The sequence below is a fragment of the Gavialis gangeticus genome, unplaced genomic scaffold (assembly GCF_001723915.1).
Source record: "Gavialis gangeticus isolate Ggan-Ray unplaced genomic scaffold, GavGan_comp1, whole genome shotgun sequence".
In the NCBI taxonomy this organism is placed as follows: domain Eukaryota; kingdom Metazoa; phylum Chordata; order Crocodylia; family Gavialidae; genus Gavialis; species Gavialis gangeticus.
In genome coordinates this window covers 18,668,714-18,690,741 of record NW_017729026.1, presented here as the reverse complement: position 1 = coordinate 18,690,741, position 22,028 = coordinate 18,668,714, and the positions used below count along the sequence as shown (strand labels likewise).

The 22,028-nt window shown below is 43.4% G+C and overlaps 1 protein-coding gene across 1 annotated transcript in view; it reads left to right on the top strand.

Annotated features, from left to right (window-relative positions):
- Positions 1–17,989, top strand: part of NUS1 (NUS1 dehydrodolichyl diphosphate synthase subunit) — an 18,265-nt gene extending 276 nt beyond the window's left edge. The window contains exons 1-5 of the mRNA XM_019520045.1: positions 1–218; positions 10,180–10,302; positions 12,275–12,427; positions 15,579–15,678; positions 17,750–17,989. The exon at positions 1–218 is cut by the window's left edge and continues 276 nt beyond it. Of these exons, the coding sequence (XP_019375590.1) occupies positions 1–218; positions 10,180–10,302; positions 12,275–12,427; positions 15,579–15,678; positions 17,750–17,840 (685 nt within the window). The 3' untranslated portion in view covers positions 17,841–17,989. The remainder of the gene's footprint in view (positions 219–10,179; positions 10,303–12,274; positions 12,428–15,578; positions 15,679–17,749) is intronic.
- The last annotated feature ends 4,039 nt before the right edge of the window (positions 17,990–22,028 follow it).

The window sequence follows — 22,028 nt, the reverse complement described above, 5'->3', positions numbered from 1 at the left end:
CGGCTTCGCCTTCCACAAGCCCGGCGCGGCGCGGAGGGTGCCCGGTGGCCTCGGGCGGCGGCAGCGCTGGCGCCTGGACGGCCGTGCACTCTCCAAGCTGCCCGTGCACCTGGGGCTCGTGGTGGCCAGCGAGGAGCCGAGCTACGCTGACATGGCCAGCCTGGTGGTGTGGTGCATGGCCCTCGGCATCTCCTATGTCAGCGTCTACGACCACGACGGTGAGCCCCGGAGGGCTGGGTCTCTTCTGTCTGTGCCTGACCCACTGTGGGGAGCGGGAGGGTTAGATCTCGTCTGTCTACCACTTGCTGGATCAGACCCTAGGTCCATCCAGCCCAGACTCCCGTGTCACACAATTGAGCCACCAGGGACTGGTGTCTGGCACGCTTTGGGGCCACCCTGACACCTGCCCCTTCTGCGAGTAGAGGGAGACTTCAGCCCCTTTGCCGCTTCCTCCACAAGCCCCTGCTGAGGGTCTGGCTGTGCTGCTCCCTGTGCCTCTTCCTTTATGCACTCCCTGTCTGTGGCCCCACCAAGTCCCAGGGCCTCTTGGTCAGCCTCCTCCTGGGCCTGGTGAAGTGGGCTATAAACCTGACCAGGAAGGAGGCTCTGTCTGGGAGAGTGCCTGGGGACTGTAGGGCCACACTCCTTGCACTAGTTCATCCCTATCTCCAGGCAGAGTAGCACTGGGCAGCATCTGCTAGCTCCCTGGACTTGTTTGGTGTCCTCTGCTCAGTGTTACCCTTTGGCACCCTTGTTATTATTCTTTGACTAGCACTCCCATCCCTGGCTTTTTTTATTATTATTGTCATCCTTTTCTGTAGCCTCCCCATTGGAAGGAGGCTAATAGATTACCTGGTGGGCCTATGCCCACACCCCTTAAGATCTGACAAATAGACCTGTCCATTGCCCCACCAAATCCTGGACCTCCTGGTCAACTTCTTCATGGCTCTGGCCAAGCTGGCCACCTACCAAACCAGGAAGGAGGCTCTGGCCAGGTGGACCCTAGGCACATGTGGGGTTGTCTTCCTCTTGCAGTCTCTGTGCACAGTTTAAATGGTTGGTGTCCACAACCTTCCTTGATTCATTTGGGGGCAGTGGGTGCTGGCTAGTGTCTGCTTCCAGTTCCCTTGTTATGAACCTGTGACCCTTGCTCCCTTCCCTATTCTTTTTTCCAGTTGTACCAGGTAATCTGTTGGTTGACTCCCTTATTAAGGGAGCTTTATAGTATTACTTTGTAGGCATCGACCCTATCAAACCTGTTAAATAATTATTCCTGCTGCTCTCCTGGCTTGGACCAGCCTCAAAATCTGGGACTGTCCCAGCCAATCTGGGATGTATGGTCACCCTACGCGTTAGCTCATGTTCCCCTATGGCAGCCGTTCCCAAACTCTAACAGATTGCGCACCACCAATTTCCAATGATAGGACCTTAAGTACTGCCAGCAAATTTTTGTCATGTAAAGTAATTATAATCTGTTAACGCGTACCACAGATTGGGAACCACTGCCCTATGGCATATCAAATAGGTCTGTCGCACAGTGGCAGAGTGGGTGCTAAAAAGGGCAGTGAACAAGGTATTGGGGGGGGGGGTGTCCGTCCCACTCTTGCAGCCTGCATCACTTAATGTCTAGGAAGTTCTGATTCAGATGTTGTGCCCCTAACACCCATGCTCAATAGCTACAAGTGCCCCTTTTCTCCAAGAATTAGTCTAATTCCTTTTTTGAATCTGGCTAAACTGTCAGCTTCCACAGTTTCTGGTGGCAGTGAGTTCCATGCCTTTGTTACATGCAGGTGATTTACATTAAGAGTCATAGCAGTGGGATTACAAAGTGCCTGAAAAGGGAACTTCCCTGTGTCACTTGTTACAGCAATCCTGCTTAGTTTAGTTCTTCAAAGGAGGGAGAGAGGTGACAGGCCAGGTGAGCTGGATTTGTTTTTTTAGCCTGTAGCTCTGGTGGGGAGCATGTTGGGGGCAGGCTTTACTGTAAACAGTGCTTGTAAATGGTTCCCTGAGCAGGATGCCTCAATGCTGTTTTCACTTCAGGGGTGGATGGAAGTCTAGGCTTGACAGCAGACCACAGAAACTGTTCCCAGATTGGTTCACCATAACTTTGTTTCATTGTATGGCATGCACATTGACCCCAGGTAAATGGTTTTCTGGGAGTGTAGCTGATTGGGTCTGAGGTGAAAGAGAGAGGCTCTGATAGAGCTGCAAAGAGAGAAGGTCCTAGGGTGGACTGGGAGCCGGTCCCAGAATCCCCCCACAGCATTTTGTCCTGCCTTCTGTCTCCATCCCCAGTTACTAAGTGCTCATTTGGCTGCTAGGCAGGGTCCTTCAGATGCCTTCCTATTGTGGAGTGGAGTGAAAGAGGAGCTATGTGAAGTTTCCAGCTGCTTGTGGCTGGCATGGATCTCCACAGGGGGAGTGAGTTGGAGGACTGCACTTTGCTCTTAGGATGAAGCACAGGTGTGATGGTGAAGTGGCAAGAGCTCATGCCATGATTGTGGATGAGTCCCAGGGGACCGTTTGTAGGTGGCTTGTTTGCAGTGGCTTGGTTGCATCTCCAGGATGATGTGGTTGTACAGGTAGACTTAGACCAGGACCAAGCCCTTAAATTTGAAATTTTATGTGCAATCAGCAGTGAGGAGAGAAGTCTAGTGCACTTGCACTATGCCATGTTATTGAACACACACAAAATAACAGTGATCTTTAGTTTCTTCCCACCCACCTTTGTGCTCACCCAGATGGCATTGTGGTACTCTGCTTGGCAAGTGACCTGTTGGTGAAACTACCAAAGTCACTTGCTAGGCGGTGGGAGCATAAAGTCATCTAGCTGCTTGGAAATGGCAGCATCCCCAAGTGGTGCCTTTTACTGTGTGAGTTGCAGGCTAACACAAAGCAGTTGCCGGTTATTGAGCAAAGGAGGCAACTTTAGTGAAGAGCTGTTCTTGATGTCAGTGGTGGTGCTGGTGGAAAGGAAGGAGGTAACTCTTGCATATGTGTTGTTGGTGCCAAAGTCTATAACTTCTTACCCATTGCAGTGGTTGCAGGTAGATGTTAAACTGGACTTCAGAGGCAGTTGATCCTGGTGGAATGATACAAGTAAGGGATTTGATGATGGTGCAAGCTTCAATTGCTGTACCACTTCAAGAGATTTAAAACAACTTTAGAGGTGCACAGATACATCGGTCCCTATTGTATCGGCAGTGATAAAAGGAAAATTGACGTTATCGACAGTCAGCTTTTTTTGGATGATGTGGCCAAGTAATGTTGCCAATAAATGCTGTGTGCATGTGTAGGGGGGTCAGATGGAGGCCCCTGCACTGAGGGAGGGAGTGGGGCTGGAGCAGGGGCACGGGCAGGTTCTGTCCAGCTGGCACAGGGCAGGGTGCGGGACAGAGCCACGGCTTGTCTGCAGGGGGGGGCGGGGGTGACTCCTGCCTCTGCGTGCACCCCCAGGGGAGGCATCAGGGGCTTGTGCCCCCCGCATCTGTGTATGGGGTGGGAACAGGTTGCTGCTGCACACTCAGCCCAGCACTGGGCTCTTCCTGGTGGGGGGTTGGGCTGGGGCTGTGCTTGGGGTGGGTGGTGGCAGTACTGAGAGGGTTGCTATGGGGGTGGAGGGCCTACAGCCATCCCAGTGCTGCTGCTGCCCACTGAGTGCACCCCCCCCAACTGAACCCCTCCCCTGGGAAGAGGCCAGTGGTACCCACAGTGGCAGCCCCTCATTGCCCCTCACATGGATCTGGGGAAACAAACCCCCTATGCCTCCCCTGGGAGTGTGTATGAACCCCTGTCTTTCCCTACTTCTTCCCTCCCAACAGACTTACCAGTCAGATGCCGCTCTCCAAGCTGCTGGGCTACATATCAGCAATTGGATCGATATTGGCCAGTATGGCTCATTAATGATCAGTCATCGGTATTGGCCCAACAAAATCTGTATTGATGCACCCCATAACAACTTTATAGGTTCTCCTGGCCTTGACATTATGCCTTAGCTAGGCCTATGTATCCTGGGAGTTGCCTGGATAGCTGTGACCACTGAATGAGGAAGTGAATATTCTTAATGGAAAGAGGCCTTGGATTGTGGTGATGAATACATGCACACTTTATTGGGGAAGTAGTGTGTTGCTAAAAAAGAGCATGAGGATACATTCTGGGGAAAATGGTTCATTTGCCTTTAAAGGACTGGAAACTATTGTCTTCTGAACTGAGCTTACTTGCCCACTTCACTCTGATTGTGTACCAGGATACATTTTTATAGATGCTAAGCTATGTGAAGCTGACTGATATGCAAGCTTGTCTTTCTACACTTGGAGTGGTTTGCTAGGCAAGAATTTATCATGACCAACAACAGGACACTTCTGTCTTGTCAAATAAGTAAGATTTGACTATAACAGATTTGTTGATCAGGGTTAGTTGATGCAGTGGATAAAGTACATCATACAGCTTTTTCTAGAGCATTGTTAGAAGAGCAGCAGTAGAATATACAGCTATACCAAGCTTTTGAGATGCAGCGCTAGTTTGGCTGCTACTGCTACTCGAAAAATTTTTTTTTAGAAGTTGTGGGTTTGGTTAGTTTGTAGAGGGAATCACGTGATGACCATCAATAATAAAATAAGAAAGCAATTAAACAGTATAAGTTGTAGTGGCAGTCACCTCTTTAATGGATTACTTAAGAATATGAGTAAGATAATAGTCAAGTAGTGCTTCAGAATGAAGGTGGTATACCAAGCATTTTCAGTGCCCAGGGGGCAAGGAGGTGGAGTTAATCTGTTGGGTTCCTGATGCAAGCAGCAGCAGCCAGTGTATGTAGGGATTCCCTGGCATCCCCTCTAGATTGGTTCTCTGTCTTTTCTTCCCTCCCACCCCCATTACTTTACTACTTCACAAACTTTGACTTTGTAGATGTGTTCAGTGTTATGATGCAACTCTTAGTTTCATAGTTTCATAGTTTCTAGGGTCAGAACTCTCACTGTGTTTAAATGATGGAATCTGGTGTACCACTGAAAGGCTTCCTAAATGTAAAATTTTGTCTAAACTAATGCTTGTAGTTCTTAGTAGGACCATCTCCACCAAGATGCTTTTTGTTCTGGTTGTATTGTAATATAGATCTGTGGTTCAGACCTCATTGTGCTGTGTACCATACTAATGTGTGGTAAGATACAGTTCCAGACTCAAAAGGCCTGTGGTTTAAATAAATAAAATATAAGGGGTGAGAAAGAAGGAACAATATTCCATGTTTTAAGATATCACCAAAATATAGTTGTTGGGATTAGAATTGGGGATTAAGTGCACCAGTTTGGGGTTGGGAGAGCTAAATTTAATCATCAGACGACAGTCCTTAATACAGTAGCAGGTAACTGCAGAAAGCAGGTCATATACATTTTACAGTGTAATGGTTTATGACTATAATGATTTATCATCTATTAGCATGGTAGAAGTTGTCTTTGAGATCCAGTAGCTGGTTGTGGAAGAAAGCTAAAGAAAAATATTCATTATAATTTAGTCCATTGGCTAAGAGGGAAAATGAAAGAGAAATATTATGAAGGCAGTGTTGCCCATCAAAAGACATTCTTCCATGGCTATAGAAAAAATGTAAAATAATTGTGGGATAAATGCTTGCTTCTTACGGGAATTTTTTTGAGTAATTTTCCTGTGATGGTGAAAGCCCTACAAACATTCAGATTTCCCCCTGAAACATTATATTATTTGTGTGTGGTGTTTGGCCCTTAGAGCGCAAGGACATGACCTTTTACACAAGAGCCTACTGCAAAGGGGTCAGGTGCAGTGGTTTCTCAGTTAAGATTTATTGCCATATTCATAGATTTCATAGACATTTGGGCTGGAAGGGACCCCGGAGGATCATCAAGTCCAGCCCCCTGCCCCAGGGGCAGGAAGTCAGCAGGGATCATAGGATCTTGTCGTCCCTTGGGGGCCTCTGGTGAACAGACATTCCCCCAGATCCTGATGAGCACCCCTGATAAACTTATAGGTGGCCACCAGATCAACCCTGAGCCTCCACTTTTCCAGGCTGAAGAGTCCCGTGGCTCTCAGCCTCTTCTTCATAAGGTCTGTTTTCCTGACCTCTGATCATGCACATGGCTCTCCTCTGCACCCTCTCAAGCTTCTCCATGTCTCTTTTGAATTGTGGAGCCCAAAACTGGACGCAGTACTCCAGCTGCGGCCTCACCAAAGCCGAGTACAGTGGGAAAATGATGTCCCGGGATTTGCTTGAGAAGCATCTATGGATGCAAGCCAGCATTTTGCTCGCTTTACTAGCTGCAGCATCACACTGAAGGCTTGTGTTCATCTTGTGGTCAACCATGACCCCCAAGTCCCTTTCATCTGTAGTGCTAACCAGCATGGCACTACCGAGCCTATAAGCATGGTGCAGGTTTTTCCTCCCAAGGTGGAGAACCTTGCATTTTTTGGTGTTGAACACCATCAGGTTCTCATCCGCCCATTTCATGAGCCTGTCCAGATCTGCCTGGATCACCCTCCTACCCTCCAGTGTGGATGCTTTACCCCAGAGTTTGGTGTCATCAGAGAACTTGGCCAGTCCGCTTCTGACACCAATGTCCACATCATTGATGAAAATGTTAAATAGTATAGGCCCTAGAACAGAGCCTTGTGGAACCCCACTAGTCACAGCGCACCAAGACAATTGGCTCCTGTCGACCACCACCCTCTGGGTCCTACTGTGGAGCCAGTCCCCCAGCCAGCAAATTGTGGTGATGTCAAGGCCGCAGTTAGCCAGTTTAACCAAGAGGTGATCATGGGATACCAGATTGAAGGCTTTTTTAAAGTCGAGGTATACAACGTCGATCTCTTCCCCCTTGTCCAGGTGATAAGTCACCTGGTCATAAAAGGAAATGAGATTGGTCAAGCAAGACCTACCCGCAACAAACCCATGCTGGGTATCCCTCAGGATATTGCCTTCAGCTAGTCTGTTAAGGATGGCCTCCTTGATAATCTTTTCCAAGACCTTCCCCAGGATAGAGGTCAGGCTGATGGGCCTGTAGTTTGCCGGATCTACTTTCCTCCCTTTCTTGAAGATAGGTATGACATTGGCCCTCTTGCAATCATCAGGCAGTTCACCAGAGCACCAAGAGCTCTCAAAGATCTGTGCCGGGGGCTGAGCTATGATATTCGCCAGCTCCCTGAGTACCCTTGAGTGTAACCCATTGGGGCCAGATGACTTGAAGGTATCCAGCCTGTCAAGGATGGGAATGAGATTTTTCAACTACCTCCTTCATAAGTGGCTGCATCTTTTAGGGCTTGAAGAATGACATGTCCTGGGAAGAGAAAAAGGGGGGGAGGTTGAACTAGAATGGGGTATCAAATAATAAGGTCCCTGGAAGAAGTGTCTAGAACAGAGTCTTTTTTTTTAGGCTTCTGAAGTCATGGAACCCATATCACTTCTGCTGTGGAACCCCTACCTCTATCCTAAAGACTGACAGTCAGTTGAGGCCCCATAAAAGTGATGTACTGCCTCTTGGCTGGCTTCTCCATTACATTACCCCCAATCTCTTTGCAGAACCCCTGATGACCTATCATGGAACCCCAGGACTCCACGGAACACAATTTGAAAACTGTTGGCCTAGAAAAATCTCTGTACCCCAAACTTTGTTTGTTAGGCTTCACACTACACACTTCTCTTGAAAGTAAAGGAGTTCTGAATCTCCTGGTTATTCCAGAGCCTGCTAAATGGCATTCTGGATAGGCCTCTGCTACTTTGCATGAATAGGACTTTTCATTTTCCAATATAAATGGCTGCATCTTAAGTGGCTTATACTACATTTGAAGAACAAGAATTACTGTTCTAACTACTCCTTTATGATAGTGCCTCCATGGCTTTCCGAGAAGTGTGTGTGTGTGTGTAGCTGTCAGAACTTGTGTGTGTGTGTGTGTGTGTGTCAGAACTTGTGTAGCTGTCAGAACTTGTGGGATGTTGCCCTTGAATGGCTCAACCTTGGTGGAACAGGTTTATCTTACGCTTCAGCCAGTTTTGCAGGACCACCCATTCATTCCATCCCCCAAATTGGAGTATGAGTAGGGAGGAGCAAGCCTCAGACTCCAACCTTAATGCTTCCAGCTGAAAGGAGCCTACTTGTAGCTGTTTGGTTACCACCACATTTCTTCCCAACGGCCTCTTGTCCTACTAGCTGTATGCAGGGATAAAAAGAGCAAAACTTGTAGCCAAATGCCAGGTGAGGTATTCCTAGAAATCCTCTTTGTGATCCCTTACTACCACTAATTCTTTAACCAAGTTTTTGAGCAAGAATTTTTTTAATGTGTACACAGGATTAACATACAGGTTCTTCAGAAACATCATCTTATTTAAACCTGAAACCAGGATATAGAGAGCTACAGTGCATTCCAGTCCAAGCTTCCCTTTTGACTTATTGTGTGGGCTGGATTGTTAATATTATGTGGGGGCATGGCATGTGGGTACAGATTAAGCAACTATGAGTGTCCTTGTGAAGGGTAGATTCAATAGGACATTAATTATTTATTATCTGTCATTTAATGTGTTCTGCACAAGCAGCATTACTTGCCATTGTTCAGTTTTTGTCCAACCAGTTGTTTCAGAAACATCACCTATACTTACCTTCTCCTCTATAATTTGTTACTACTATTTCCCATGATAAGAATGGATTATTGTGCTACACTGGCAACCCACACAATTTAACTTGGAAACAAAAAGCCCACAATTCTTTTGGATACAGTTGTACCTCCCCACATATTGCAGTATGAACTGTGACAATGTGCTGCTTGTAATATGCACCAGTTAAGACAGCTATCCCTAACCTGGTAAGGGGCTGCTGGCATGCAAGCAGATGAAGGCAAGAATATAATTCTATAGAGTCTAATATACCACATAGAGGTATGTTTGCTTTGTCATTTCTTGTCTTCTGTTGGTAGAGAGCAGTCATATCGGAGATATGTTTTTAGTATATTCTTGGTGGCTCTTACCAGGCCCGGTGGGCAAAATTACCATGGCTTCTTGTATTTGGGTATTGCTTTATTGAGCAATAAACTACTTCAGAAGTGAACAGTAATAGTCTAAGCTTCAGTTGAGTAAGTTGATCCTGTCATTGTTGGCTAATATCTAATGATAAAAGTTCTCAGTGTTCTTGTAGACTCTAAAGGTCATGCCTGCCCTAGCTATACATCCTTGCATAACTTGGTTTACAAAACACTTTAAAGACACTAACAGGTAGAGCTGGTAACTATTCTCAAGAAGTTTTTTTTTGAAGAGAGTAAGGCAAAACTCGAGACTTACCCATGGTCACTGGGGGAGCCTTGTGCACGAATGGCATTAGAACAGTGATGGTGGTGACTTCCAGTCTTCTATATCAGTGGTTACCAACCTCTTTTTATACTACAGCAAACTCACTCAAAGAATTTTGGTGGACCAGGTATAGAAATTACAAGTTGACATATGTAAAATTAGTTAACCCAGGTGCAGGTTGGGGCACCATAGCCATGGGCACCAGGGGACCCTGCAGGGGAGGAGGCTGTGCGGGTGCCCACCCCCCCGATCCCAGCTGTAGGCCCTGCCCAGCCGGGCCCTGGTACTTGCTTCCCAGGCAGTCCCTCACTGGGCATAGCCATGGCAGCAGGATAGGGTGCATGGAGCCAACTGCCTTCTTCCCAGGGCTGCCCAGCTTTAACCCTGCATGTGACTGCCAGCAGCAGAAGCTGCTTGCCCAGGCAGATGGACAGGGGTTCGAGAGGGGACGGGGGGGACTTGTGCAGCGGCCCAGCAGCCAACCCTTCACGGCCTGGTGGTTGGGAACCTCTGTTATATATGTATATTATTCTCCTCTCTAACTTTCTTATCTAACGTGGAAATAGCAAATTACCTCTAGAATGGGACAGCATTTGTGCAATGAAGGGGTGAGGAGAGGGAGGGGAGTGAAGCAATGTTACTGCTCAATTCGGGATCAGGCGAGGAACAGCAACAGCACTTGCCTGACCTCAAGTTGTTTATATTTACCTTTATTCTCCTCCAAGGCCATACTGAAACCAGATTTGAGCAGTATCATCTGCTTCAACTCTCTACTGTCCTTGTGGACTCCAGTTTAAAGCTGACATTTACCGTCTGTTTTGTTTGCATAACCTTCTTTCTGAAAAGTAGACTGACTTGTGGCTTGCTTTTCTTTTTTAAAGGGATCTTCAAGAGGAATAACTCAAAGTTAATGGATGAAATTTTAAAACAGCAGCAGGAGCTTTTAGGTCTAGATTACTCTAAATACAAAATGGAGTTTGCAAATCAAGACAAAGCAGATCAAGGTAGGGTGATGGGACCCACCAATACATATGTATCATTTGTCTATATTCATATATAACCCTCTGAATTCTTCTCCCTCTTCTTTCCTACCCCCTCAGTCCAATCACACTTGTAACCATTCTAAGCTGGTGTTACATGCTTGTTCACAGGATCCCAAGCATGATCAGGGACCCATATTATTCCTTTTTTTTATGCACGCTGAAAATAATTAATGTCAGCCTGTATATTGGCAACTAATAGTCTAAAGCTGCCTGTAGGACTGAGGAACACCTTTTTGATGTAATGCAATACTAACTGATTTTTACAGGCAGGAATTCCTCTACATTTTCATTTTGTTTTGGTTTGTTTTTTCTACCCACTAGCCAGCCTCTATTTGCCACCTTTCGTGCCATGGCAGTATGGACAGAGCCTGTGGGATGGGTAGGAAGGAAAAGAATTCACAACTAGGATTAAGCAGAGGTCCTCAACCTCTAGTTTGTGTGCCAGATCCAGTCTACAGAGCCATTTTCATTTGGTCCACGGAGCTTCCTACAGACCCAGAGATTTGGTGATGGGGGAGTGGTGGCAGCATTGAATGTCACTCCCCTGCTGCCAAATTTTTAGCCCTGTAGAAAGCCCGATGTGCCAAGTAACACCAGTGCATGGCCAGATCTAGTAGGTTAAGTGGCTGGATTGGGGCAGCGGGGGGGTGGTGTGGATCGGGCCTACAGAGGCATGTCATCTGGTTTGTAGGGTTCCCTGCTGGTCTGGAAATTTGGCAACAGGAGCAGTGGCAATGTTAATTACTATTCCCCTCCTGCCAAATCTCCAGACTGGTGGGGAGAGGCAGTGCCCAGTAGGCTGGGTAACATGCCCTGTGTGCTAGATGTTGTAGGTGGCAGCAGGATTGAGTGGGGGGGAGCAGATCTGGTTTGGTGGGTAGTATAGGGTCAAAAGGTTGTGTACCACTATGATAAAGTAACAAAAATCTGTTCTAATTTGCTAAGCAGCAGCACTTAAGAGGTGATGGGTTAAAGTCTGGTTTGTGTTAAAGTACAAATCCAATCACATCACTAACTTTCTCTTAGTCTTTGTATGTTTACATCTTATTGAACTAGCCCTAGCAGAATTGCTATGCTTGTCTCACTTGAGTTCCTTGATTCTTTTGCAAGCTTTGAGCCTTGCTTTGCAATGAGAACCTGAAGCTGGAACTTCTGTTTAAAGGCAGCTGGAAAATAAGAAAAACCAAGTGCCATTATGACTCCCAGCACTGTAAATGGGGGCAGCCAAACATCCCTGTGCACTAATTTTAGAGGGAGCATGTGAATGGGAGCCCCCAGTGAGCATTGACAGAGATGGCAACAGCTGAGGGTGCTTGAGTCTCTGGGGTTACTCTGCCTCCCCTGTGTCCTGCAATAGTGCTTCCTCCTTCCCCACAGCTCTCTAGCGCTTGACATGTTCTGTGTCTTCTTGCATCTCTGCCCAGGGTACCAAAATTGCTAGTTATGCCTCTGACTACCACGTTCATGGACCACCAGCTAGTTTTCTGTAGTCCATGAATCAGTCAGAACTATGCTCACAAATGCAGTCTGTTTAAACACTGTAAAAAGTAAATAAATAAATAAAATTAAAAAATGTTAAGCACAAATTTTTGGTGAGTTGAGTAAATACACAGTGGCAGATGGTTAACTGTAGTCCCTCTAAGTTTGCTTCTCATGAGTATGTTTATGACTGGGCATCATTTGGTTTTTGTCTTTAAATTGGAATGTGCAGCCTATTAAAAAGGGACAGGAGCTGCATCCAACTAGCAAGAAACTTGTAACTTGCAGCATGACTTGTTACACTGACTTCGTGTCTTCCTTTTACTTTAATTTTAGCTTATACCTGCGAATCAGTGCTTTTCAATAGTTCATCAATAACCTAAAGTCATAAGCAAGTACACTTTTCTTTCAGAAATATAGTTACTCTAAAACCACCTTTATTCTCTGCTTGCAGTTTTAAAGTGCCAGTCTGCACTGAAGGTGCTGTCCCCAGAAGATGGAAAAGCAGACATAGTGAGAGCTGCTCAGAACTTTTGCCAGTTGGTAGCACAGCAGCAAAGAAAATATACAGACCTGGATGTTAATGTCTTGGACAACTTGCTAAGTAGTAAGTATTATATAGTGCCTAGAGGGAAGAAGGAAAGGAATGCCTTATAATAATCTCCTTACAGATAAGTCCTGAGGAGGACATCAAACCATTAAGAACTTCTGTCCATGTCTTGATTCCCCTAGCCTATATCATAATATTCTCAGTCTTTTTCAAGATACTTGTCCTTTAAAATAGTTTAAAAAACGCTGTTTTCCTTTAGCCTCCTCTCACCTTCATTTAGTTGTCTCTTCCTGCTTTAGAGGTTTAGGTAATTCCTCCTTTCGAGACCTCTTTAACTGTCCTATATATATTTTTTTTCTAATAAATCTTTACACCTCTGAGCATTCTGTTTACGAAACAGCCTTCCTTCTTTTTGATGAATGGAGAGAAGCATGCTGGAGACAGCTGAAAAAAGTTAAAGCTGTCCTGACAACTTGAGTTGCTTAGGTAACTTGAGTTTAAAGGCAATCTAAGTGATATTGATCATACAGCAGAACAGGACTTGAGCAGTAGAGAGACTCTGAGGCCTGGCTTACATAACATCCTTTTGCTGCTCAGTTCTTCTGCTGTAGCAGCAGAGCTGCTATTGTGTTGGCACAGTTACTCCACAACTGCTGAATGGAGGAAGGTTTCTGCCATCCAGATGAAAGCACATACAGACACTCCTGCTCCTTCAGCCAGAGAAATCTTGTTTCGAATAGAAATGAAGTTTCTCGGTTTTTTGGTTTTTTTTGTTGTTTTTTCCCCCCAAATTCAGCCTTTAGCTGGAAAATTTGACAAATTGGTGCACACACGTTCCCACAAATGTACATGTGTTAAATCTCTCTGGCATAGTTCAGCTTGCCTTTTATTGGGTAAACCACATGCAGTTGAAGACAGCCTGTGGAAGATGAATGGGATATCACTTTGTCGTATTTGAGTTAAAATATTTATCCAGGAAATGTGGGAATACCTGGGTTTTTAAAGTCCACACTTAAACAGCTGATTTCTACCAGACTTCAAATGACTGATAAGCTGCAGTGCTGAATAGAGGCATAATCACTTCTCTAGACATGCTGATAACATTTCAACCAATGCCATTAGCCCTCTTAAAGACAAGGACACACTGTTAGCTCATATTCAGTTTATTCTCAACTGTAACCCATAGGTCCTTTTCTGCAGAGCTGCTGCCCAGCCAGTCATCCCCCAGCCTGTACTGGTGCATGGGATTGTTCCATCCTAAGTGCAGGATTTTGCACTTATCCTTATTGAATTTCATGAGATTTCTATTGGTTCAATTCTCCAATTTGTTTAGGTCTCTCTGAATCCTAACCCTACCCTCCAGTATATCTTCTAACGCTCCCCCCCAGCTTGGTGTCATCTGCAGACTTACTGAGGGTGCAGTCTATGCCATCTTCCAATCAATGATAAAGATATTTCACAAAACTGGCCCCAAGACCAACCCCTGGGGCACTCCGCTTGCTGGGGAATGTTGCAATAACTGCTTCTCAAATATGGAACCCCTTACCATCTAGAGCAATGATTCTCAACCAGGGTGCACCTTGGAGTATTCTGAGATCCTTTTGGAAGTTGCCATGAGGTGTGAGGAGATAAGTGCAGGCTTGAGCTTGTCTCTGCCTGGCCACTGCCCTGCCCGCACTGCCCAGCCCCTCTGCAAGGGGGCAAGCAATTCAGTAAATTAATTACCTCTTACCTTGGGGTGCTGCTTCATTTACAATTGATAGGAATGGAGTGTCTCAAGTTGAGAATCACTGATCTAGAGTGACCTACCTCTTCATATACTGTCCCTGTTTATACTTTCCTTGGCATCCACCAGCACTGGTTTAGGGATGTCATCCTTAACTGTTCCATTTAATAGCTGTTCATTCAACAAACTATCCATGAATGAGTCTAGTTCCTTTTTAAGCCTGCCTATACTACCCTTAGTCTGCATCACCCTTTCCTCCCCTTTAGAAGGGTGGCTAGTTTCATCATTTCTGTTTTAAAGTGCTTTTATTTGTTGATGGGAAGTGCTGTAGCACAGCTATGTAGTGTATTTGTTCGTAGGAGTTGGGAACAATGAAGATGTACAGTAGTAGCTTTGGAAGTAAGAAACCTAATGGTTTGTGTATGCTCTTGTTCTGTGTTAAAGGAGCCTTACTCTACAAACCTGTTTCTTATTGCTGAATATTCTTTATGTATGCTTTCTAATCTGGGGTGGTTTCCACCTTCAGTGCTTTCTGGGAACAGTTGCTTAAAGGATTTCTGGGAAATAGAAAACTTTCAAACCTGTGTGTGCAGATCAGGCTGCCTCTTCTATAGATGTTTGCAGACATGTTAACATTTACTTTTCTCTCCCAACTCCTGCACTAGCAATCAGTGGAGTTAGCAGTATCTTTCTGAAATGCCAACCTAGCAGCATGTGATAATTAAGTGATGCTGTGTCTGGTAGCTGATTGAATGAGGAAACCTATCTCTGATGTAATTGGCAAACTTGTACAGCAGCACAGATGGCTTCAGACTTCATCCATTTTAAAACCAGATGTGCCATCTGTATATGCACTTGACTTGCATAGATGTGTCTGTTTAATGATGGCACATACTTCTGTCTGATAGTACAGAGAGATTCATTTGCCCATAAGTATACCTTCATTTATATTTATATAATCGGTAACTTGATCTTCACTTTAACTACTAGAAAGTAGGATACAGACTTTCTATTTGAAAAGTTTGCATAACTCTCCTTCCAATGGCAGAGACCTGAGAAGCTTGAATGTTTAGTTTGTAAAGCTAGCAAAGATATATAGAAAGATCACTCTGTGGGTGATCTTTTTCTTCATGTGTTCTGTATGTTGCACCAGGAGGCTGCAATGGCTCAATCAGTAGCAGCCAGTTTTCAAAGGGACATGAAGTTGTCTGCCTTAATAACCTTTGAAAATGCGCCACACTGGTAAGATGGTGGGGTGTGATGGTTTAAGTGGGACCAAGCTAATGCAGCTGGTGAAACATGGCACCAAAACATGAAACCTTTTTGAGCAAAAATGTAAATGAAGAACCAGGGCATTTAAGGCATCCTTTTGTGCAGGCTTAGCTAGTCCACTGGTTGCTGGGTATTGTCACAGTGTACTCATTCCTTATGTATCTTTTTTGACTACCACTGACTTGATAAATTTATTCTCTTGCTTTGTAGGTACTAAAGGTTTTCCTGACCCTGACTTAATATTAAAGTTTGGTCCTGTGGACAGCACGTTGGGATTCCTTCCTTGGCACATAAGACTGACAGAGATCATGTGAGTTGGTGGACTATGAATTAGTCCAGTAGTTCTCAATCTTTTTAGACTTAGCACCCTTGAATGATCCACAGCACCCCTCACAAAGTGTTAGCTCTTTGTTTTCATCCTTTTTTGACTACAGGAAAAAATAGAGCTGTTTTTCTGTTGCAAAGGACTCAGACCGCAACTGTAGATTTCACTTTGAAATCTCTGATTTTTATCTTGTGAATCATTTGCAAACCTAACAGTGCCATGGCACCCTGGCTGGGAATTACTCCATTAGTTTGTCGTCTTCATTGTTTTAAGCTAAAATTCTTAGGTGTGAGGCTTCCTATATTATCACAGTGTCCAAAATGACAAAATCCCTCCAGTAAACAAAAGCAGGTCATATAAGATCTAGCTGAGGTAGTAAAAGACTAATTGAAGCAGGTTTGTGAAAAGAACAGAAATGAGATCCTTATTTTGGTACAATCCATTGGTACAGAATTGACTAGATTTCACTCCTAAGGTTCTACCTGTCCCACAAGAAATGCACAATCTATGATCCCTGTAAAAGTTTGTACTTTTAAGGCACAGATGGAGCGGTGCATGCAGATATTCCATGCATCTCTCTTAACCCCAGCTCTTCCACTCGGTTTCATTTTTCCCCTGGTCATGGCTGGCAAAAGAATTCCCCCTTCAGAACTATAGTCACGCCCATCTTGGTTAGGATGCCTTGAATCCTTCTATTGTGTCCCTTTTTTATCTGCAAGGTTCTTTAGGGGAAAAAAATCAGCAGCTGTTTATATTCCAGTGGCTGTATAAATGAATAGGTTTATCAAACTGTCAGTACTGAGCTTCATATGACGCTGTTTTACATCATCTTGTTTCAGGGTGACTGAAGTTTTTTTCAATGAATGCATACATTGCTGGCCTTTCCTCTGAATAACTGCAAGATTTAGGCTCCTACATTTTTTCTTCCTGAGAGTTAAACAAGGCTCTGTTGGCCTCTGCCCATATTTGCAAGTTGTTAGAATGAACTTGTCAGTCTCCCAAGTTTAATTTGAAGAGACTATCTGCCAGCATAGATGTGAAAGTAGGACTGGAAGGGATCTTGCAAGGTCATCTAGTCCAGCCTGCTGGTAAAGGCAGGATCATCCTTGACTCAAGCATCCCAGCCAAGTGTCTGTCCAAACCGCTCTCGGAAATTTCGAAGGATGGAGATTTCAACTTCTCTAGGTAGCCTGTTCCAATACTTAACTACCCTCTAGTCAGAAACCTAAATTACTTCTGCTGCAACTTGAGACCAACTGTTCCTACATATCCCTTTGTAGATGGCTTGGGGTATTTCTATGTCTGAAGTTGTTAGGATAAGCACACAATACTTGTGACTTTTTTTTTTTCTAGGGCTTTTAGGGGCATTTTGGAAAAATCTGTAACTGAATAAAATAAATCATTCCCACAGAAAGCTAAACATCTAGGGGCTAAGAAAATATTTTGACACTAATTTAAAATATTATGACACAAATTCATGACTGTAGCATCAATAAACTGCTTTAATGTTCAGTGTTAGGAATGGCCTTTTCACTGCTAATACCCCCTGTAGTGGCCTTGTACTCGATGTTCAGTGTTCTTGTATAACTCTTTCCTCTTCTAGGAAGGCTACTTAAAGTCCAGCAAAAGTATCCTTGAAAGGATAAGTGGCAAAATGTTGACAGAATGTTAATGACATTACATTAGATGTTTAAGCATTTTGAGAGTAGTGGATCCCCAAGAAACTTGTAAAGTCAATTACTTGTTGTTAATGTCAGATATTTTAGCACTGAAATTACAATTGGTCTTTGAACACACATTTTTCAGGATGCCCCATAAACAAGAGATTTACATTTAAAATTGGAAAAGGTATCTAGCTATTTAACTACCAATTTAGTTGTTTCTATTGAGTCTGTAGATGATAAGCTCTTTGTTTTGGAGGGGTACCAAGATATTAAAACAATTAATGCTGTGACTGACTTAAATGATCAAAAATAGTCTACTTCCTGACCAGGCAAATTCCTTTACATAAATAACTTCTCATTTAATTCTTCCTATTTCATTTTTGCTTCCTTAGTTCTTTGCCTTCACATCTGAATATCAATTATGAAGACTTCTTCTCTGCCCTCCTTCGCTATGCGGCTTGTGAACAGCGCTGGGGAAAGTGATACATCTGAGCACACTACGACCAGTTTTTCCATAGGAAGGATCTTCTGTCTCTGTTTACAGGCACCTGTGATCAGTACAAATCCAGTCCATAGTCCTTTTTTAATTTATCAACAAACTCAATAAAAGTGTCTTACCTTTCTAGAGAGTCTGTGTGTGTGCGCGTGTGAGAATCTGTTAATGGGGACAGGGGAACATAGAGGTTTGTTTCTCTGTGCAAAAGACGTTGCATAAATGTAAGCATAGCTGCTCAACAGCTTAATGTCCCCCACCAATTTGTTTTTTTTTCTTTCTTTATTTTTTCTTACCAAGATGTGTAAGAGTTCAACGTATCATTGTGAAATCTACAGGGCAGTGTAAGATGTCATGTTGATTGAAGGCATTTCTCAAATTGGTGGAAGAATAGTCAAACATCAGATGTCCGTCCATTCCAGTTTTTAGCTGTGCTGCTTGTAGCTGAGCACTTTTGGATCTAATGGCCTGGTTAAAGTGTGTCCATAAATGTTCTGATAATCTCAAATGGAATGAAAAAAAGTCAGTAGCAGGTTAAAAAGCACAGGTAACCAGTTTTGGAATCTGAAGAGACCACAGGGACTCAATTTTTTTTTTTTTTAACTTAAGTGCATTAGCTTTACTAGTCTCTTACAAAATATTCTGTCTTCCTTGTTAAAGATAACAAGGTTTAAAAACTGTCTATTCAAAAGTTTTTATCTACAACCTCAAATAAGCTCTCTCTTCATCCAGGGAAATCGGATTCTTAGTTCAATTGCCATTATATTTGCACCACCCCCAATTATATTTTGAGAGGCTCAAATTATGGTGTCTCATTAATGTAATCTACTTCTTTTTCATATTGTACTGACTTTTAGATTTAGAATTTAAGGGCAAGTAAATTTCTAGATGGGGGTTCTAAGTGGAGACAGTTAAATATGAGCTTCAGGTTTGTATCTTTTGCTTAGAACCAGCAACCTACTCTGCTAGTTTTGGTTCAGGAGCAAATACAAGTTGTCACCACACTTTCTGTATCACTGTTTGACAGTGGCTCAGTGTTTTTATTTGTCAGCTGAGTCTCAGACAGTTGTCTAGAACAGGGCTGTCCAACTTCCAAGTGGCTGGGAGCCACACAGTGCATGGGCAAGGGCCATTCCAGGGTTTGCCTTGGGCCTCTGGGCCACACAGATGTCCCTGCTGCTGTGCCCACATTCTTCCCCTGCCCTGCTGCATTGTGTTTTCCCACCCCCCTTCACACACGCACACATTGCACTGCACTTCCACATGGCCGTGGACTTTTCTCTGCTCCCTGCACCGTACCTGCCTTGGGCAGGAAGAAGCAGCTGGAGGAGGGAGGGGGAGCCCAGAGCTGGCTGCTGTTGCAGTGGGAACAATGCGGGGGGGAGCAGTGGCAAAATGGGAGTCTGGGGGTCGCAACTTAACCCCTTGCGGTGCATGTGACCCACAGGCTGCCAGTTGGACAGCCCTGGTCTAGAAATATACATTCTGCACTGAACTATGTATTATGTTTAAGTTTGAGTTCAGAAAACTTAAACATAACAGGGTAAAGGATTAAGTGAATACTCATTACTGTGTTGCTCTCAAGGTTTGAGATCATGAAGCAAAAATGTAACAGGCAGTAGGGCATTACATCCGATATCTGCGGAAAGAACCATGGCAGTTGTAGAACTAACAACCTCTTTTGGCAAGTGTCGTCATGTAATTAAACCTGCAGGGAAAGTACACTTGAAATAAGCTGTTTGAAATCTTGTCAACCAATATTTTTAATAATTTGGGCCAAGCAGTACCTAAAAGCATCTGTTAAGTATTGCTGAACATGGCTTTGAAAGTATATTGACTTTCTGTCCATGAGTTCATGGAACTTGTAGAACAAGTGTTTCAGCTCTCTGTTCATCTTCTGCTTTAAACAAAGGTAGGAAACCTAGCAAAGTATTACAGAGGAAATCTCTTCAGTTTTAAAAAGGGAACTACCACATTTTAAATGAATGCTTTTGTAAAATAGCGCCCAATGTTTTGTCATGAAGGGATGTAATAAATGTAACAGTGCAGATTTGTAGAAGATATTACTTGTTAGCAGTGATGCTTTATTTTCCTTTCTTTTAAGGTAAGAGGCTATTCCAAAAGGAATCTGTTATAAAACATGATCTGATTCATTTCATGTCCCATGTCAGAGAAAGGGACTTTGATCAAGTTGCTGACTGCACTGAGCTGATCCTTTCAAGGACTAGAAAAAACCTTACAGTGTATTTAAGAATCTTTGTGGGCTTTTGATGTTTACCCTCTTTCTGTTGTGCTAGAAAGATGAACACTTATGTGAAATGCTTTCTTGGTTTCTTATAATTGCTGCGAAAGACATTTTCCCAATAAACAACCGAATACGCCCTTGAAAGGATTTGGTGACTTGTTCTTTGAGGGAGATGCAATAATTTTTTTTTAATACTCGGTATTAAGAATCCCATTTTCTTGAGGTAATGACCACCTTTTCTAAATCCCAAACCATGATGTTACCCAAGCAGTTCTGGTACAGGCAGTAAACAAAAAAGATGAAGAGAGGTTTAACTCTGTTCTTAAATTCTGTCTTTTGATTTTTGCAGCCTGCCAAAGAACACTTTACCTGAACTGCTTTTGGCCTCTGACAGGCTCAGGTATATCTGAACTGAAATGGTTTTCTGCATCAGAGCCAGACCGTAATATTAAGGGTTCATTTACACAAGGACACTTGACTGAAGGTGTAAATTTTAAAGTGTGTTTGAGTAAACAGCATTAAACCTTTGTGTAGACTTTTATATTCAGAATTCAAATGGCCTTAATTTAGTTTGACAGCGAAGTAAACTAAGGCTGCCTGAATTCTGAGTTCAAATGTCCACAAAGATTTAATTCAGTTCATCTAGTACACTCTTATATTTGGACCTTCAGCTAACTGGGATTAACTTTTCTGGCCAAACCTGTATAGATGAACCCTTAATGAGCTGTGCCAAATGCACTGTGCATATCCACAACTTGATCTTTTGAATGTATGTCACTGCAGTTACCTTTCTCTTCCCCAGCTTGTCCTGTGTGAAGGTACATTGTATAACTGTGACATTCTATATGGCTGTAGTCTCTGGCTACTTGTAAATAATGTGTAAAGCAAGTTTTTATGATTAAGGAATCAATTTATTGAACTTTATTATTGAAAGTTAAACCTGAATCTGTAAAACAGGAAATCAATAAAAGAATATAATCTTTTTACAGGCTATGGTGTTATATGAAGACTACCTCTATGAGTCTTGGTTGGGGAAATAGTTTTAAATTGGTTTACAGTTGAATTGTATCCCTCTTCTAGCAAGTTTTCTAGAGCCAGACTTATTTTGCAGGTTTACCCCCCCCCTTTTTTTTTTTCCTATGAACCTGCCTTTAGTCTGAATAGCTCCTGTCCACATGGTTTCAACTATTGTACGCAGCATCTTCCTGGGAGCTTTTTTGGGAAAAGGTGAGATTTTTTTTTTTTTAATGGCCTCTCTTAATCCCTGCATATTCGTAGAAATTAAAGTCTGTATATTGACTGGAGAATCCCAGATTCTCAGCCACTAAAAAGATTGTGTCTTCTAGTAAATCTTCCTTATAAGGAAGAGGAGTTCCTGTCTCCAAGTGAAAAGGAAGCAAAAAGGTTTAAATGAGTTAAAGAATTACTCCCACTTGCTCTGCCCATACTTACTTAATGTGCCTCTAGGCTTTACATTTTTGTGGCAAAGTCATCAAACTGGCTGCTCAATTGAAGAATGGCTGCTTTTTGCTGGCAGCCAACTAGGATAAAACTTCCGATGGATTTGGCTAGTTTGAGATGCAATACCCTGCCGTAAATGGTTTGGCATCCCTTCTCCCTAAATTCAAATAACCCTCAAATGAGATATTTTTATAGTTTAAACATCAAAAGTCAATTCCCATCAATTACTAGGGGAGAAGGTGGATAGGATTATGAATATCCTGATGTCTAGTCCTTTCCAATATTTTCAACTTTGGTAGTTGTGGAAAAAGGTAGATCTACTTAGAGAGAAGTTAACACAGTATACTAAGATGAGCCCCCAATAATTAGATTCTATACATGGAAAATTTATTAAAAAATTGTTATAACTTTCCATGTATACAACCTAATTATTGGGGGATTGTCTTTAACTCATCCTCCCCCACCTGCTGCA